This window comes from Gallinula chloropus (assembly GCF_964237585.1).
Source record: "Gallinula chloropus genome assembly, chromosome: 12".
Taxonomy (NCBI): domain Eukaryota; kingdom Metazoa; phylum Chordata; class Aves; order Gruiformes; family Rallidae; genus Gallinula; species Gallinula chloropus.
The window spans coordinates 20,110,117-20,129,574 of record NC_140097.1 but is presented as its reverse complement, the minus strand read 5'-3'; the positions used below and the strand labels follow the sequence as shown (position 1 = coordinate 20,129,574).

Genomic DNA, 19,458 nt, shown 5'->3' with positions numbered 1-19,458 from the left:
GAAACGAATCCTGATGGAGAATGGAAGTGGGGTTTATCCATTAAAAAAGAAAGAAATGACCGTTAATACTTGGTGAACAGTTTGCTGCAAAGTGCTTGAGGGATCCTGTGAGGTTTGGCAGCACCAGATGATGGGTACATGGTGTGGTCAGAAGTTCCTGGGTGAAACAAGAGTGAGGCTTGGCATGCCTGGCTTCTGTGCAAGGGGAAAGAAATCCAGATCATTGAAAGGGGGAACCCCTGGGCCTGTGTTGGGTGCAGCCAGACATGGTGAGCTGCAGGTGCCTGTTTGTGTAGCAGGTCATGTTGCACTCTCTGAAATCCTTCACTGGAAGAGAAATGGCAGTTTCTCTTTTGCTTTTTTTTCCCCCCTTTTCTGACGTGGAGAGGTGTTTGCAGGGTGACAAACCCCCAAAACTCAACCCACCTGGCTGAGCAGGGGTTGTGTTACTGCAGGTCCCTGTCTGGCTGCAGGGAGCACTGGTGGAGCCCTGCCCTGGGATCTCCAGGTGGGATGATTCCAGCACCTTCTCTGTCTGCAGAATGTGGCCGCTGGTTGGGAGAGAACCGGGGACATGGGCCCTCTGATGGCCCAGTACGTAACGCTGTGGTAACCAGCTCAGACAGGAGTTACACTCCTCACTGGTTACTTTGGGGATATTTTTATTTTTTAAAATGACACCTGTAGGTATCTTAGGAGGCTTAGAGATGATTGGGGGGGATTAAAAGGACTAAATGTCAAAAGGGTTTTGTTTAAAAGCATGGGGGGGGTTTGGTGGGGTTTTGTACTGGTAGCGAGTGACCCAAACCCAGGGAGAACCAGAGTCTCTTGCACCAGTCCCTGTGCCCAAACCAACTCTCTTGCTGCCAGAGGCCCTGCTAACCCTGTGCTCTCAGGTATGGGTGGTATCAGAACCCAGGCAGCAGGGAACTTGGTGTGTCTTCTTTAGCCCTGCAGCCCCAGAGGAGGGGCAGCATCAGCTGATCATGTTTGAGCAGCTGCTTAATTGCTGAAGGTATTGATACCAACATGGGGGGGGGGGGTTGTGCTGTTGGGCTTGGGTTGGGTTTTGGGTGGGTTGGGGGGGGGTGGGGGTGGTTTTTAACCATTTAATGCTGTGATTCTATTAAAGGTCAGTCTGATGAGTCGGTGTGATGAGGAGGGGGTGCTGCGCTGGCTGATGCAGCTGGCGTACCCCAGAAAACCCAATTCTGTCCTAAGGGCTGGAGTGCAGCCACAAGGCCAGGGAGGGTTTGCATGGGTGAGTGGTAGGGGAGCCAGCTCGCCTGCTGGAAGCAGCAGGGCTCTGGGAAAGCCCATTACACTGCTCCCAGCAACCAGTCCATGTGCCCAGGCTCACGGTGCTGGCAGCACAGCTGTACCCCTCCCCACACCATGGCTGCACGGTGTAGGGCAGCTGGACAGCTGGGCTGCCCCTGGTTTTACACACTGACTCCCCCTCCCCTCCCCGTGCCCGAGTCCTGCTGCTGTTGTGAGGCAGCCAGTGCCAAATGTCAACAACTGTAACTGTTACGTGTCATCTGAAAGCAAAATGCCATTAAATGCCCCTGATGGCCAGAGTCACAGAGTGAGCAGAGCTTTTGTCAGAGCCTCCTGCGTGGTGGAGGTGCCCCTGCAGCTGAGGCGCAGTGCCTGGAGGCAACATGCTGGGCTGGCACCTTCCTGGCACTGGCTGGAGTGGCCTCATGTCAGGGGGTCTGGGAACGTGAGGAACTGGGGAAGGTGCAACTGCCTGCTGGCAAAGCCAGCAAACCACAAGGAACACCCCACCCCCCTGCACCCCATCTCCACTTTCCTTTAGGGACAAGTAAATAAGAACAACAGAGGGTTTGGGGTTTTTTTTTTAGAAGCCAAACATTGTCATGCTTTGGGTTGGAGATGATTTTTTAGTGATGGGATTGCTGTTCCCAGTGAAATAGCTGCTGTGTGACCATGTGCCTGTGAATGGAGAACCAGCAATGCACCCTCCTACAAACAAACAGGCGTAAATGGGAAGACAAAGTGTTTGGGGAGGTGGAGGGACCAAAAATTGGGAAAGAAACAGCATCAGCCCTCTCATGTGATGACCTGAACCTTCCCAAGATGCATGTGAGCCACTGCCACCACTCCAAGAGACCAACTGCACTGAGGCCAAAGGACACCCCTGTATCTTAGAGCCTGCAAGACTCAGCCCTTCAGTCAGGACAGGGCACAGCTCTGGGGAGAAGATGGGATGGGTGTGAGAGGAAGACCAGGGCCTGAGGCACTCAGTGGTGGCTGGAAGACAGCGGTGGGGTTGGTTTGGGAGGGAAGTGAGGGAACTGCAATAGAGCATTGAGGATGATCTGAGACTCAGATGCAGGACCAGGGTGGGACCTGGCAGATGGGGGCTCTGGGCACACAAGAGGTCAGAGGCAGTCGCTCTGTTTATTTAAAGCACCCTTCAGTAGCTGCTCTGCCTCCCAACGTCCCTTGTTACCATCAGGCATTAGTGCTCTTTGAAACACCAGCCATCCCTCAGCAGTCCCAGCACGTGCCTGGGACCAGCACTGGTGAGCCCACTGTACCGTGATGGTGACCCTTACTAACACACAGCTTAACTGAGCAGCCCTGAGCTGCCTGCCCTGCTCTCCAAGCCCTCACCTGCCCAGTTTACATTGTTTTGAGCCACTGCACTGCAGGGAGACGCGTGCAGCTTCCCAGGGCGCTGGCAAGGTGCTTACACAGCCTGTACTCCAGGGACCAAACCAGTTACTCACGGTCTAGGTCACAAGGCGAAGAGAATCCTGGTGATGAGGGCAGAGGCTGGGGTAGTCCCTGCTCACATCACAGGAGGAAAGGCAGCATCCTTCCTGCAAAGGCTCCCCTCCCTGGCAGAGGTGCTGCCCACGCTCAGGAAGAGCAGCAGGCTTCTTCCCCAGCGATGCTGTTAAACAGATGAAATGATGATACCAGGGAAGAGGCAATTTCCCAAACACAGATTTCCCCATCCCAACTAGTTGTACTTAGAGCCTGATGAAACCCAACTGACTCCCTGCCCCTTCTCAATGCTGAATGCCCATTCTGCACCCAGCATGTTGGTCACACTGGTCCCTGTGCTCTCCTATGATCCCCCCAGAGCAAAGGCAGCAGCACAGGGTGCAGGCGGCCTCCCCCACTTGGGGTGTTTCCATTAGGTTGGCCTCAGCAGCAGGCTCCCAGTGGCACCTGGGGAGAGGAGGGATGGCTCATCCTCTTACAGCAGCCCCATTTCAGCCCCATCTTGGGGGGTTGGTTCTGCCTCACAAAACCAACCAGGAACTTTCTCTGAGTCTGCCAGGCCTGAACAGGAACAGGCCAAGTAACAGGGGTGGTGTAACGCCCCAAGGAGGCGCAGGCATGTGGCACAGCATCTCCCTCTCTCTGGGCTTTGTATCTTTCTCTCCTCTTGCTTTTGAAGCTAAAGCAGCTGAAGATGGTTTCTGATAAGGCTTCTAGCTGGGCTCCCACAGCTGTTGGGTAGCACATCCGATTCTCAGTCCCCACTTAATCACAAGGCTGCTCCAATTGCTGCTCTTTAACCGCTGCAGTAATCGCAACACATCCGCCCTTATCGGCTCTGGGGGGTACAATTAGCTGGGGGAAGTTGCAGCACAACCTTTCTTTTTAATTATTAACAAGCAGCTCTGGGTTGAGTGCATTAAGTAGATGTGATGCTGGAGAGAAGAAAAAGCTCTTCCTGCTCTTGGTTAAAGAGAAAACCTTTCCTCTTTGGGCAGCGCAGCCTTGAGCCGCAGCTGACAGGAGCAGAGGTCATGGTGGAAAATGTGCTGCAGCCTCAAGGAGGGAGAAGCCTCCAGGCCCCTGTTCTGCCTCAAACCCCATTCCAGAAGCAGCCAAAGGGGTGAAAACCTGAGCAGATGTTACCTGAGCAGCTGGAACACACAGCAGGGTCAGTGGTCTTGTCCCAATCTTCTAGCTCCATGTCACAGAGCAGAGCTGGGCGCCTGTGTGCCATGCAACAAGATCAACCACTCCACTGCCATTTCTGTCACTCCCCTGAGGGCAGCAGCTCATTTCCATTCCTCCAGTAGAGCCAATGGCACACCAAGCCCCATGCCAAACCCCACACCAAGGCAGCAAGAGGTCCCTGCAGCTCAGCTCAGCACCACAGAGGGGACTTTCTGCTGCACCTTTAGACAAAAATCCCAGCCTGGCTGCAGCTTCCAGCTCCCCCACACAGCACAGTGGCACAGGGGCTGTGCTGCCCACAACCCCACTGAGAGGCCGCTGCTGTCAGACAACCCAACAGGTCAGAGGCAAACCCAGGGGTGCTGGGAAGTGGCACCATGCAGCTTTGGGAGGCCCCAGTGGGTAGTGGCAGGTAGGTAGAGGCCAGGATCTCCAGTGTTGGCTCTGCTCTTCCTCCCTGCAGCTGTGCCACCAGTACCCCCAGTGCTCTGGCACACAGGGCAGGGCTCTCAGGCACGTGGCAGAGGAACACAGGGCTACGATCCACAGCCAGAAACAGAGGCAAGGGGTTTTAATTTTTTAATAAATACGCTTTACATTAAAGAAAAAGGCCTTCAATTTGCAGTTTCCACACAGAGGGCAAGAGGGAGGGGAGGGAGGGGAATAAAAATTAAAAAACTTGAACCACAAAGGGCAGCGGGGAGAAAGAGGGCTCAGACTGCTATCCCAGATCCCCACTTCTTCAGGAATACCCGGCTCTGGCTAGGCCAAGCTGGGATTTCAGCCTCCCACCGTAGCTGGTATCAGCATCACAGCAGAGAATCTCTGCTTTCCAGAGCCTGCACCTTCAGCCAGCAACCCCCCTCCCTCCGGGCTCTTCTCCAGAGGACAGAAGCATCTGAAACACACTGGTTGAGCAGGCATGAATTACCTGTTGCTTTTTTTTTTTTCTCTTTTAAAAAATAACATCATATTTAAAATAAAAATATTCTCACTCCTCATTTAATTTAGTAGTTGCATAAAAATGCCTCTTCTTTTAATCTTAAAGAATTTTTTCTCCCCTGAACCTACCCCCTGGTAACAAGGTACTACAGGAATACAAAGTTCATCCCCTCTTGACTAGAACACCTGCTGCTTTGCTTTTTTTTTTTTTTGCTTTTTTTTTTGGTGGTTTTTTTTTGGTTTTTATATAAAACTATTTCTGTACTTTAGGAAAGAACTTTATACAAAGAAAATATATTGTGAAATATCTTCAGAAGTTTCCTTGAAGAGTCATCTCAGCCTAAAATAAAAAATAAAATTAAAAAAAAACCAAAATAAAAAAGGCAGAGAAAAAAAACAAAACAAAAAAGAAAGAGGCCTAACCCCAGGTCTCTTTATTGGAGAGCTTCAGACTCAGCCCCGAGGCTCAAACTGACTCAAACCAACACAGCGGATGGGTGGGTGGGAGTTCCTCAGGTTTCCCCTGGAAGAAAGAGGTTGGGGTGCTCGGAGTCGGGTTCCAATTTGGTCTCCAGTCTTCTGCTGGGAAGGGAGCGTCTCCTCCTGCCAACACCCCGCCCGTGGTCACTCCTCACTCGTTCAGGGACAGGATTATGTCATCCTCCAGGTCAGAGTTATCGGAGCTGTCAGCTGGAAAGGAGACAGGGGGTTATGTTTGGGCAGTGGAGCTCCCAGCTGTGGGGTGCTAAGCGAGGCAGGGCCCTCCCAATGACCAGACACCGACACCGCCTGCTTGAGAGCAGCGACTGCCCGGCAACCGCCAGCGCCTCCCAGCCCCGCTCTGCCCCAGAGCTGCTTTCCCTGGGGTAAACAGGGTCACCAGGGGAGCAGCTTCAGCAAGTGCAGCTCCTGTCAGCTGCTGGGTTCCCCCATGAAAAGATCACAGAATCACAAGGTTGGAAAAGACCTTTAAGATCATCAAGTCCAACCGTCCCTGTCCTGTGCTAAACCAGATCCCCGAGCACCTCATCTCCCCGTCTGTTAAACACACCCAGGGTCAGTGACTCAACCCCCTCCCTGGGCAGCCTGTGCCAGGCCCTGACAACTCTTTCAGAGAAGAACTTTTCCCTCACATCTGCTCTGCCCCTGCCCTGGGGCAGCTTGAGCCCATTTCCCCTTGTCCCATCTCCTGTCCCCTGGCTGAAGAGACCATCACCCACCTCTCTGCACCCTCCTGGCAGGGCAGTGGAGGTGGGGAGAAGGTCTCCCCTCAGCCTCCTCTTCTCCAGGCTGAACACCCCCAGCTCCCTCAGCTGCTCCTCAGAGGATTTGCCCTCCAACCCTTTCCCCAGCCTGGGTGCCCTTCTCTGGACACGCTCAAGGACCTCGATGGGGGAGGAAGGACACCAGCAGCAGGTTTCCTGCCTCTGAGCTCCCCACACAACTTGCTGTGCACACGTAAGTGCAACAGCCCCTCGTGCCGGGGCCTGGCAGACGGGGCAGCCCTTCCTCACAGCGGTCACCTGAAAAGCTTCAGAGCTCCTCCAACCCCTGTAACGTGCAGGGCACTAAGTCACTACACAGTAAGAGCCAGACCCAGACCTTCCCAGTGAAATACTGGTTCCTACTGGCCTGTCAGCCCCCCCCCCACAGAGCACAGCAGCAGGAGAAGCAGTCGATACACTTGCAACCAGAACCTTCCTCTGGCAACCCAAAGGTTTCTGGAACAAGTTTAACTACAGGGTGCTCGTTAAAGGTGACCTGGAAGCTGTGATTTCCTGGTTGTGTCTTCATCATGGTACAGAACAAAGGCATGAAACAACCTGCAGAAGCAGCCACACACACACACTTGCTTGTATCTTAAAAACTACAATCCCTCCTCCCTCAGTTGTGCAGGAGGGAAGCAGCTCTGGCAGCAGGAGGTTTCCTGCCTTACCTGAGAGGTGATGTTGGCTCTTTTTCCTACGTGAATTCACTGGATGCTGCAGTTAACTAGGTGTTAGAACAGTTTAAAAAAGAAAGAAAAAAAAGACACCAGATTTCTCTTAGTCATCTCAGTCACACTGGATCTCTAAGGTGCCTGTCAGGATAAGCAAAGCCTTCTAGAAGGTTCACCCTCTCTCAGATGCTTTCCTTAAGAAAAACAAGAAATCACAGACAGGCAGCAGAGAGCACAAACCCCTTCCCCACTTCTCCTCCCTGAAGATCAGCCCTTCTCCTGAAGTCAGCAAAGGATGCTCCAGTGTCACCATCCATCTTATTAAGGGGTTACCAGTGCTCCCAGAACAGCTACAGCCACCTAAGGAGAGCTGGAAGACACCAGCCTGCACTGCAAGCAGCTATGCTCACGCAGTAAGAAGGAAAGAAGCAAAAGCAAGGTGACAACCCAGAAATTCTGGAGAAGAGAAGCTGAAGGAGCTGTAAGGTTTTGGTTTGGTTTAAAAAAAAAAGCAAAACACCACTTTTTCAAAGCTTTCCTCTGATCTCCTAACTCTTAATTCCAGTCCAACCACACAACCCCCCAATTCTGAGCTCTGTGCCTACACGTAAATCTGACTGCCACTAACTGCTTCACAGCAGCTTACAGGCCTGCCTGGAAATCCCTGTTTGTGATATAGAAGAGGAGGAGGGGAAAGAAGAGTCAGCCACGCTGCTGGACAGAGCTCCATACGCTTCTTCCAACCTGCGTCCCATGGGCATTGCAAAAAGGCCACCCCACCGGCCAGGAACAAGCCCTTGAGAGGTCTGCACAAGGCAGAGACTGCTTTGGGCAAGGCAGACAGCTCCACCCTGCCCAAGGTGGTGACAGAGGGAGAGGAAGACAAATTTATACAGAAACGGTTCTCTGTGGATCACTCCTGAAAAGGAAAACCTCTTCCAAGCCACTCAGTCCCCTGTCTCAACTGCTCCCCGAATTACTTTGGTTTGAACCACACCCACTGCACGTTATGGAGGTTCATCCAAAGCACAGCAGGGGGCTGCAGGAGGAAGTGCTGAGCCCATCACCAGCCTCAGATCCATACTTTGGGGCAGGGTCGGTGCCCTTAGGGCCCAGAATCCCAGCACACAGCGTAAGCCAAGGAGGGGGAAATTCAGATGGCTCTTGCTGGGCGAGAAACAAAAGGAAGCCAGATGAAGGGGTACAGAGAAGCAGCCACAGGACCGCACTCAAACCCTGTGCAGCCACCGCCTGTACCTCTGCTGGGCAGTGCAGCACTCCCCACCCTCAACAGCTGCAGGACGGGCTGGCTGCAGCCCTGTGGCCATGTCACAGCCCCACAGCCACGCCACAGCCCCACCACAGCCCAGTCGTGACCGAGCGGTTCCGCCCCGCGGCAGCGAGCCGCAGGGGACACGGCACAAGGCAGAGCGCTCTGCAGAGCACGCCCAGCGTGGCTCCGTGCTGGGCAGCACCTGGCTTTGTGACAACAATGGCTGGATGGCCTGACCCCCCCACCATTCTGCGCCTCAGGCACCCCAGGTTAGAGCACACTGGGTGCTGTAACCCCCTACAGAGGCAGGAGCAGAGCTGTGCCAGAAGTCCCCCCAGCCACTGTGACATGCAGACACTGCCTGCCTGCAATGTGCCATGGATGCACCTGAGCCATGTAAAGGCCCTGTCTGGCCCTGCACCATGTGCCTGCTGCCTTCAAGAGGTCAGCAGACCCTGGCAACCCAATGTGGCCACGTCCTCAGAAATGCCCAAGCTGCATTCTAGCAGGTGGGGGGACGTGAAGGAGTCCACCAGCCACACCAGAGCAGAGGCCTGGTGTGCTTAACCCCCCCAGCACACTGGCAGAGAAGGCTCATTCCCACCTCATCTCTCACTTCAGTCTCCCATCACTGAGGACTTCAAACACCTTGCAGAATGTCCTTACTTACCCTCACCAATCTTTTAACCCACAGTAACTACATGTCTCCGTTCTACAGCTGGGAAATTGAGAAGAGGTGAGTGGTTTGGCCATACATGCTCAAAAAATTGTGCTAAAAAAAAAATAAGGAACATAATTTGGTGTCACCAACAGCCTGATGCTATCCAGCTCCCCTTCTCTCTCTTACAGAGACTTTTTCCAAACTGAATTGCTACATAAGAAGTTCAGACCTTTCTTTGTTACACACACACACACACACACACACACACACACACACACACACTCCCCTTGGTAGCCTTGCCCATCTCTGTACCTGGGGAATGCCAGGGAAAAAAACCATTTAATTTTACCCCAAAGGTTATGTTAGCATCACATCAGCCTGAAAGAGGAAGTGAGGTCAGAAATGGCATGTTGGTTTTGCACTTCAAGTAATTACGAAAGAGAAAGAAGAGCAACAAGGGACCAAAAATGCTTCTCTGTCATTAGAGGTACAAACAAGGCAGAGATGACAAGTGAGGTAATAGTTCAACCAGTGCGAAGGGCAGGACAGGCAAGCAGTCAGACAAGGTTCTTCCCATGGAGCTCCTTTGCCTGCCAAGTTCTCCACGTGCACCTGGGAGCACCTGATGAAAGGAGACACGTTCCTTTCCAAACTCACAGTTGTTCTCTCAGACAAGAGCTGCTTTCACCATCAGATTACTTCAGAAGGCCACCAGTGAACAGGCACAATGATTTGTGCCTTTCCCACCAGCGAGGAGGGAAGTCAGCAGCTCAGTCATTTCAGAGAACACTTAAGATGTTGCCTATTTGTCAGGACACTAAACAAAGGACAAGGTCACCTGCGGTCAACCAAGCTGGGCACACACTTACTATCTCCAAGAATCAGCTCAACTTCCTCATCAGCATCAGAGTCTTCATCTTCACCTTCATCTCCCTCTTCCAGGAGGTTGGCAAGCTCCTCATCATCGGAGGGAGAAAAGTCATTTTCTCCATCCTCACCAGCGTTCTCATTGTTCTCATCCTCTTCCAGCTCAGCCTCCAGCAGCTGGTCTGTATCGAGTTCATCAAGGTCATCTGTGTCATCATCATCCTCATCATCATCTTCTTCCTCCTGCTCTTCTTCCTCCTATAAAGACAGCAAAAACAGTCCAGTGCAGACATTAAAGAAAATGGAAAATGGAATAAGAATGAAGAAAACGTACCAAGTTTCCACTGCTCCCCATACTGACACATTAGAAACACTTTCCCATTGCCCATATTAACACTTTCTGTCCTTGATCACAGACCATGACATGCTCTAGGATCACTTGCAGGCCTGCAAAATGCTGGCATACTACTGGTATTGTTGGCACAAGCCCCTCTCCAGTGCTGGCCATCAACACATGTCACCACAATGCACCCTGGGGAGGGACATGCAGTAGGGCCCATCAATCCACGGTGCTGTTGCTAGTTTGTAAAACTGATTTAGTTTCCACTGGATCAAACAGCATGGGTGTTGGGTCCCTCCAGCATTTCTGATTAGGATGACATGGAAAATGTAGGGAAAGGTATCTTAGCTTGAAGCCATCCCTGAAACACTCAGCTTCTGATCACAGAAGTGTTTAAAGCAGCTCAGAAGTCTCACCTTTGGCATTTACATTTAGATCAAGATCTTAGTTTGGCCCTCGAGCTCACCCCATTCACACTGCTGCTTAGCCTGCTGCCTTTCCAGACTAAAGCACACCAAGGAAGATGACCTGACTGTCATCCCCCCAACCTGCTGCTTCTTCAGTCGGTGCTGTAAAAATAACCCACCACACCCACACGAATCCAACGTCTGTCACAGGCAAGAGAAAGGAGGAATGCCAGAGAGCCTGGGCACACGGTGCTGCTGCTTCACTTGCAAAAGGCAACCAAGCCTCCTCTGCTGCCCACAAGAGCTGGGTTATTTCAATGGAGCTTTGGCATCAAAGTGTGTGTTTGCCACACATGGTTTTCTCTCTGAAAGAGCTTATACAGAGTATAAAGCAGAGCTGGCCTGTGTGTATTTTAGGCAGTTACAAGCTTTACTACGAGTCCCCAAAGCAGCAGGGATTGCTTTCTGAACTGTCTGCACACTGGGAGAGGCAATACCTTTCTTGCAGTTCAGTTTTAAAGTGCAGTGCCACATTGAGCACCATTTCCCATAAAACACACTGAATGGAGTATAAAGCCCTGGCCTGAACTGTCCCTGCCATCCTGCACAGCACCTGCAGACACACCGATGTCTTTGAGTCCCTCACTCTATTCTGAATTGTAAAACCAACTCGAAACTCAAGAGGCAGGAGAGTTTAGTTTCCTTTTTCCATCTCTAAACAACTCTGAAGGTGGAAAGGAGGAGATCAACTTATTTTGAAGAGCTTGGAAAAATTCAGCCAAGTTTCTCAGTGTCTGGAGACAGACACACAGCCATGACGTGAGGAAAACGTGTAGTTTACGAGCTTCCCTTGGAGTCCATGGAGCTGTAACCTAAAGCATTCTGAAACAAGTTAGTACCCTCTTAGCTTCCACTGCTGTGGAATTTCTGAAAGCATTTATTTCTCCCCTAAATACCTAGCCCACACAGACCTGAAAGAAAATGTCAAAATTGCCAAATTTGATTGTGTTTCACATTTAATGCATTTACTGGAAGCCAAAATGCTTTTCTATCAACATTTTCATTCAAGCTTAAGGCAAGATATATACATACATATATGTACCAATTTAATCCAGTAGTTGAAGGATGATCTGAAGTATTAGTTGTAAAAAGCTGAAGATCACTTCAGGCTGACAGGAATAAGACCAAATTACACGGAGAGGCTGCAAATTAACTTTGAAGGATTATACCAACCAGTGAGGAAAAATCTCCTTTGTGAAACTACAAACACTGACAGAATAGTAGAGAACTGAAATAAACACTTCCACCTTTCCTGTTTAAATTACTTAAACCTGAAGCAGGCAATTAAAATCAGGCCACCCTCAGCCAAAAACCACCTAGGAAGAGTCAGATGAAGTCCAAGTCATACCTGTTCTTGGTAAACCAGAAAACAGTGTGAAAACCACACCACAAGAAGTCACAAGTGCACAGGAGAGCACGACGTGCTCACAATGAGCATCCTTACCAAGCTCAACGAGTGACCCAAGAGGAGTGACCTTAATTAAGAAACCTGTATCTCATCATGTTTTAGAGATGATCAACAGGAACCTGGAAACCACTGTGGATCTGATAAGTAACCAGCCAATTACTCCTGTGTTATCTTCCAGACAGCTGCCAGTCACCACCTCTGCCAGCACACTGCAATGCTCCGGGCCAGGGACAGGTTTAGCATGTGTGTGGTGAGATCTCTCCTAGGAAAGCACATTGGCTGTATCCTCACCAGCCACCACAGCTGTCTCACCTGAGAGATCCCTGGACAGGTAAAACCCAGCAGGCCTTTCCCAGCAGCTCGGACAAGCACATGGAGTATGAGCAGTGAAGAAACCCCCTCGTGCAGAGGCACAAGGGAAGACAGGCAGAACAGACATCACAAATCTGTCTGGACTGGTGAAGGAAATGCCTGCCAAAGCAAGCTCTGACCTACTCATCAGTAATTCCCAAGAGCTTTGGGCAATGACACAGGGGCTGCTATAAAAAAGCATCATGCAGATTGATGTAAAACAAGCATGTGCCTGTGCTTGTCTTCCTCATTGGAGTAAGCTGATCCATAGAGCACACAGAGCAGCACACCCTGGATGGCTCAGGCAATATCCAGGATTGTTTCAGCCATCACTAACTCCTTCAGTTGCCTAAAGATTTTCTTCTATTTGGGTTTTTCTCTGTAAAAGCTGCTTAGAGCAGAACTTGAACTTGTTCACAGAGTCATCAAATTGCTCCTCTGCTCCCTTCTAGAATATGCCCTCTCCAAGAGGGGCCACTTCACACTGCCAGTTATCTTTACAGACCACACAAGGGTGGTCAGTGTGATCTGACACTACTACTTCACAACCTTCCCCCCCGTGAAAGACTTACACAGCTATCAGCACCCTGACTCACTGCCTGCTATGGCCGTGCCTGGTGCACTATTGTTACAACACAGACAGACCAAAAGCCCATCCTCCCACGTAATTCATGTGACATGATAAACAACCCCAAGCTCAGGCTATGCTGAAGGAAATCATCATGAAGGAAACCTTTTAAATAGAGTAGGCAAGACTCAGAGGGATGCAGTGGAGCCCAGCTTTTGAATTAAGGATGTCATGCTGCTGCCTGGTTTTAGTTACACAGTGAGTCAGGTGTATTAACTGCTTGTAGGTGCCTACACTTAGGAGTAGCTTAAGGGAGTTTTACCTTGATAGATGCCAAGGGTAGAATGGTTTAAAGCAGAATGCCCGTTGACCCCTAAATGAGACTCAAGTTTGTAATGATATATAATATAGATACATGTTAATTATAATATATTATAGTGAATGCAAATACTAGGGGGGTTCTCTTATGTTCACAATACTGTACCAGTGCTACTCCTCTTCATCTCCAGCGTACACAGACACTGCTGCATAACAGCTGCAATGAGTACCAACACACTGGGACGGCCAGCTCCTCCTGCTCTTCAAAAGCACATAGAGGAATTTTAATCTAGGAGACACCCACCCTGTTCCATACAGCAAATGGCTTCCTGCCCCCACTTCTCTGCATAAATACTCACAGTGCTGACTTCACCCCCAGTTAAAGCAAGGTGACTGCAAAAATAAAGCAATAAACAAAGACAAAGCTGGCGACTGAAAGCCAAGAGAGCAAGACAAAGCCTCAGGTATAATTAAAGGGGAGAGCAAAGAGGGAGGTTGCAGAGATGCAGCAGCACAAGTAAAGCTAGATACTGTCTTACAGCATCAGAAAAGTTGATTACGTAGCAAAGGATTATCTCAGGATCACCTCAAAGCAAATCACTGGCAGCAACCCCAGTACCAGTTTGTGATCTTATGTAAAGGTTCAAAAAGCCAAGTAGATTTAGTTCAGTTAGTTTATCACTTATAACTACAAAGGAAAAACCCAAGCAACGTGCCCTGAAGGAACAGCTTACATCAGGGAGGCAGCACTGTAACAAGAGTGCTTGACCTAATTCATGCTGCCAGTGTTTACAGCCCGTGTGGAGCCCAGTGACTACCCTGGGCTCCTGCTCAAGCCCTGGTTTTCCTTCCTTGCCATCCTCTGATGCATGCCTGCACACTCTGCATAGGCTTGCAGCAGCAGCAGCAGCTTTCCTACTGTTCCCATGCACTCTGCACATACTAAACTCACAAGATTTATCTCTTTGGGTAGTACAGGTTGTTGATACTTCACTTCCTCTCTCCTCCAAAAAGCCATTCAAAAGCTCAGGAAAGTCCCAGTCTCACTTCTTCAAACTCACATGTAAAATACATGTTACCTAGGCAGAACTTTCATTTTTTAATTTTTTTTTTAAAAACTTTACTATATTTCTGCACTGTATTTTAACATTAAATCACTGTTTGCACAAAATGATTTCAGGAAGCAGAGCTTACAGCACTGCAGATCTGCAGCACACAAAAATACATCAGATTGCTCTCCAAGCACGATGGAGAGAGCTTTTAGTTTTCTTACATTTCTTGAAACCAAAAAAATCTTTTATGAACAGAATTTAAGGCTCCAAGTGCAGATTACACAATCCCTTAAATTAACACCAGGCCAGCTGCTAGCTGCCAAGGGAAGATCCTCCAATACTCATTTGGGAAAACCTTAACTCAGGTTTGAGATTTACAGGTCACTGATTTTTTTGTGTATATGACACTGTTTCAGCTGTTACAAAAAAGCTTCACCTTTTTATCTAATGCCTCATTTATTTTTTCTTCTTCTACTAGGAGTGGATTCACAGTAGACTCTACTAGGAGTGGATTCCTTGTTGTTACTGCTCTGCAAGGTGTTCTGCTGTCACCATCCCGTGGCTGCTCCTTCCCCAGCCCCATGCACCCCTCCAGTCATCACTTCCAAGTCAGTGCCTCTCACTTGCAGCTGCTTTCCAGCACCAGTCCCTTCCTCTGAAAGCACAATCTCCATCGCACCTCTCTATGTGAATCATGCTATGTGATATCACTCTCACTATTCTTTCTCTGTTCTGGCTTTGATCTTTGAGGCTGCCTTTTTTCTACCTGCACAACAGTTGATCAGGTGTCAGTGAAGCTGTTCCCACTTTTCAAAGCCTTCCAGCTCATATTCAATTCACTTCTGGCTATCTGTAGCCAAGTCCAACCATCTGTTGGTAAGCATCAGCTTCTATAAGTGGTTTATTTTCTTTAGTCTCTTTTTTCCTTTAAAGAAATTAATGTTTCCCAGAGTCTCAGTAATTAGGTCAATTTATTTGCTTTTGCAAGAAGCCACCTACTAGTTAAACTCTCCCTCTCTCCCACTCTCCTCCCTCAAGTTTCTCCTTGAGAAAAGCAAACTCATTTTTTAATCTGGTCTCTTCCAAACCATTGGTATTATTTTAGTTACTATTTATTTCCAGTATGGGAAGGTGCTTTGCTTTCATAAAATAAGAACACTTGATCATTGTTTAAATGCAAGGTCACTGCAGAATGTTTCACTCCAGAGGAGTAAGTATCTCCTTGTTTCAGTAATTTGTCTTTCTCTGGAGACGATCACCCTGACGTATCTTCTTATGGTTGTTCTCCTTGCTTCCAAAGCATCTGTGCAGCACAGTGGTACTTTATGATCCTTTGCTAAGCAATTCTGAGGAGTGATTCCATCCAATTCCTCCCCACCCACTTCTCAACACTCTCTGAACAATGGGCAGTGGAAAAAGCTTAAATATAGCTGCCAGCCCTTCTAGGGTAAGGAGCATGTAAGGGATTGTATGTCCCAGATTACCTAGTCTCCATCCTTCCCCTGAGGCAGCAAGCCCAAACTCACTCCCTATCATCATACCATTAAATCATTAAGTACCTGTTTTCCTTCACACTACAGAGCTGCTCCTACTTTCACCTTCTTGGCTACTTCAGTGTTAGGATTTCTACTTCTTCATAGCCATTAATGAGGTCACAGAGGTAAAAACGTGGAAGCCCGGGAATGCGCAGAAGTCACTAGGTGTAACAAGCAAGGAATCTTACCATAGGCTCCTAGGCAGGTGTGGGTATGTGCAGATTTAATACAGGAAACAGCACACAGTATGGCACAGAGGCAAAACATGGAGTGAAGAAATAAAAAAGCAGTTATTTTCTTAGCCTGTGTAAGGTGGTTTAACTTGTCTAACAGTGACTACTTCCTGTGATGAATGAAAAAGCACCCACGACACAGATAAAGAGAAACAGCAAAGAACCTGGGGCTCTGTCAGATCAGCACATTCAGCTGGGACTCTGACCAATACTCTGGTTTTACCTATAAAACCTTTCACTGTGACAGGACTACATGTACCTGATGATAACCAATCTAAACTTGGAGGCATTGTCCTCTGAGGCACGTGCAAGACATCACTTTGTACTGGGTGCATTCCTCAACGCTGGGGATAAATATGCTCTGTTGTGACTTCTGTACTGTCTGTGCTGTAGGACTCAGAAATAACATAAAGAGCCCAGAACAAAACGCAATTTCTGAATCTGCTTCTCTTCTCTTCTCACACTCACACACAAAAATAAGCCTGTTCCTTCAACTGCATAACAAAAAGCAATACCCCATAAAGGAATTCCAGAATTTGGCAGGTAAATGAACTCTTCCTGTATGGGAGACAATTTGTCTTCATTGTGACAAGCTTCTGGCTGGCATTTGTCATGGTAGCTGGGGCAGCTTTTATGCTCTGAGATCCCAGCGACTCTGGGAATTCTGGAAAGATGCATTAGGTGAGAGGATGCCAACTTTGATTTCTGTCATTGAACAGGCAGAACATACTTCTCTCTGCTGCAGCTGTTTTACTCCACAATACCAGGTCCAGCCTTCTGAAAACTCAGATTACTTCACCCTTCCCAAGAATTTCCTCTGTTTGCACTGACAGCTAGTGAAACTACCTGGAACAACAGCAGAACAGACTGAAGGAGTCACAGTTACTCACTAGTATCTACAAGTGTGGCAAGTAGTACAGGTACCAGGAAAACTTTCTCTTTGGTTGGTTTTAAATGTTCATTTTGGAGGATGCTTGTTCAAAAGATGCACCTGTTATGTAAACAAGTCTCTGATGGAAAGCACTCCTTACCTGGCCTCTCCAGTGCAGCTAAGTTCAAAAGACTCTCATTAAGGTGTGCAATAAACACACATATATTAACAGCAATAGAGACTCGGTCTGAAAATACTTGTTCCCCTCTATTATCCTGTAAACCAAGTCATTTCAAGAAAGGATGAGGTTTATTTTGAAACCTAAGACATTACAGGAAGAGCTCCTAGAAAAACTAAGGGTCCCAATGACATAAATCATTGTAGGCAGCTTGTAGGGACAACGCACCACTATGGTCTGATGATTCTCCAGGTCATGTGCCAATGTGGGTTAAGGTTTGTGGGGTTTTTCCCCAGCAAATAAGTACCTGTGTGAAAGCAAACCCATACCAAACCAACAGCAACACAAGTACAGTGTGGAACTGCTGTTGCAGGCTGATGGGGGGCAGCCCCAAAATTTAATTAGAAACTAGGATCACAACGAGCACACAGAAAGCAGTGGAAAATCATTCTCCATCCTGGTGAAGCCAATGTTAGAATAGCCATTGTCTTTTGAGTCTTTCTTGCTTTTTATCCAAATCTTTCATTTTTGTATCACCTAGAATTGTCTAAACCAATGCAAAGAGACAAATTACACACCTACCATCACCATTTCGATAGCCCAGAAGCACTGCAGGATAATTAACAGTTCTTCAGTTCTGGCAAAAGAAGTAGAACACACTTTATAGGACAGGGACAGCTAGGTGTGGCAGTCTGCTGCTGAAGCCATACATCCCTGAACATGACAATAACAGAGAATACTACTTGAGCCTCACAGATACATCATCAGCCACATCACGTACCACAGAGAGAGGAAAAAAGAAACAGGCCTTAAAGAACTACTATAGAAAGAAAAACTAAACCTGACTGGGAGTCCTGTAACCCACTCCAAAGATCGTGGCACCCAGATTTGAGTTTCACAGCTTTGATTCTATTCTGTGGTCAGCCAGCTCCTTGGTTTCAGCTTTGCTGATCACTTGGTATTTCTCAAGTCTCCTTTTCTATATCCTGTTTCAATTGTCATGCCCCATTTCTAGGCCAGATCAGTATGTTCACTTTCATTAGCACCATCACCTCTGAATTCCTGGTCTGCCTCACTACAGAAGACAGTGTGAAATGGGATACTCACCAGACAGAAAAGGGAAGTAAGAATTAAGCAAGCTAATAACCAAAAGATGGTCCAGCATCTGCAACAGTAGTTCAGACACAGTCATTTGGGGTTAGACTTAAAAGTAAGATGTGTGTCAAAATAGTAAATACAGGAGGAAGAGGAGGATCTTGCTGCAAACTGAAGAGGAAACTCTGCCTATTTCCCCATTGGCTGAACACAAGTATTTGAGAGACTGTTGGTCACTGGGGGACCCATTCAGACCTTCACCCAAGCACCCAAATAATACTCAAAGGTTTACAGCAGAGAGAGGAGTACTTTTGGAGTAAAACATCCAATAAAAAAGCTCTTGCTAAGTGAGTTCCACCTTCACTTTCCTTCAGCTACTTTAGTAAGTATGGAACACAGATTATCAATATCTGTGGAGCAGCTGTTCTGTTTAGCAAGGCTTGACAGCTCTGGATTACTGGCTGTAACTCCCAGGAGATACTACACCAAGGGCTAGTAGAACAGCTGAGGAAGAGCCCACCTACACTGGTCCCAGTCTCAAGTATGGCAATCAAAGCTAGAAACATTTACTGCAGCAGGACCACACACCAGCCAGCTAAGTCAGCCTGAGCATTTGATCAGAGGGTATTTATGTAACATATTGGTTGGCTTTACAAGGTTTGGGTTGGGTTGTTTCTTCACTGAAGAAAAGGAATTGAAAGAAATCTGTAGGCCAAACATCCCTGCTAAGTTCACTGTATGGACTCTCAGTCTTCTGCTTTTCAGAAGCCTTTCACAAAGCTCTCAGCTGACACTTGCCTCATGATGTCAGTTTTGACATCAAAACATCAGGCAGATATTTTTCTCCACAGCTCTTAAACCTGTCTTAAGCACTTTTTACAGCAGTTTTATTCTGCATTACTTCCAAGCAAGGGGCCCATCAAACATGCTTCTATTTGAATATTTATTATTTTCTGTACAGGCAAAACCCCTGTACTTGTGGATCCATGTATACCACATAAATATATATATATACAGGCATAAAGTCACAGTGTGAAGATAAAGGGGTTAAACAGATTAATATCTGCTCTAGAAATCTTGACAAGAGATCCCAGATTAAATGTTGATTCCCATGGATTTCACACACACAAACACACACCCACCCACCCACCCCTTTAATGAAAAAGATCAGAAAGCATCTTCTTACATTCTAAAACCCCCTCTGCACAACTGTGAGATGTCCCAGTACGCTTGAAAGTTTATTTCCAGTTATTCAAAGTCTAAATCACAGAATCTAAGCAGGCAAGTAGTAAGCACCTACACACGTGTGAGTGTATGTACACACAGAAAACTCCTCTTCATCAGGAAACAGACTACTCTTGTTGGGCTTAACAGACAAGTGTGCCAGAGATATTCTGCCTTTATTCTGG

General features: G+C 48.1%; 1 protein-coding gene across 1 annotated transcript in view; it reads right to left on the bottom strand.

Annotated features, from left to right (window-relative positions):
• Nucleotides 1–4,513: 4,513 nt before the first annotated feature.
• The window catches only part of DCAF1 (DDB1 and CUL4 associated factor 1), a 52,649-nt gene continuing 37,704 nt past the window's right edge, over nucleotides 4,514–19,458 (bottom strand). The window contains exons 23-24 of the mRNA XM_084269648.1: nucleotides 9,636–9,891; nucleotides 4,514–5,583 (exon numbers count right to left, since the gene is read on the bottom strand). Coding sequence (XP_084125774.1) covers nucleotides 5,525–5,583; nucleotides 9,636–9,891 — 315 coding nt within the window. The 3' untranslated portion in view covers nucleotides 4,514–5,524. The remainder of the gene's footprint in view (nucleotides 5,584–9,635; nucleotides 9,892–19,458) is intronic.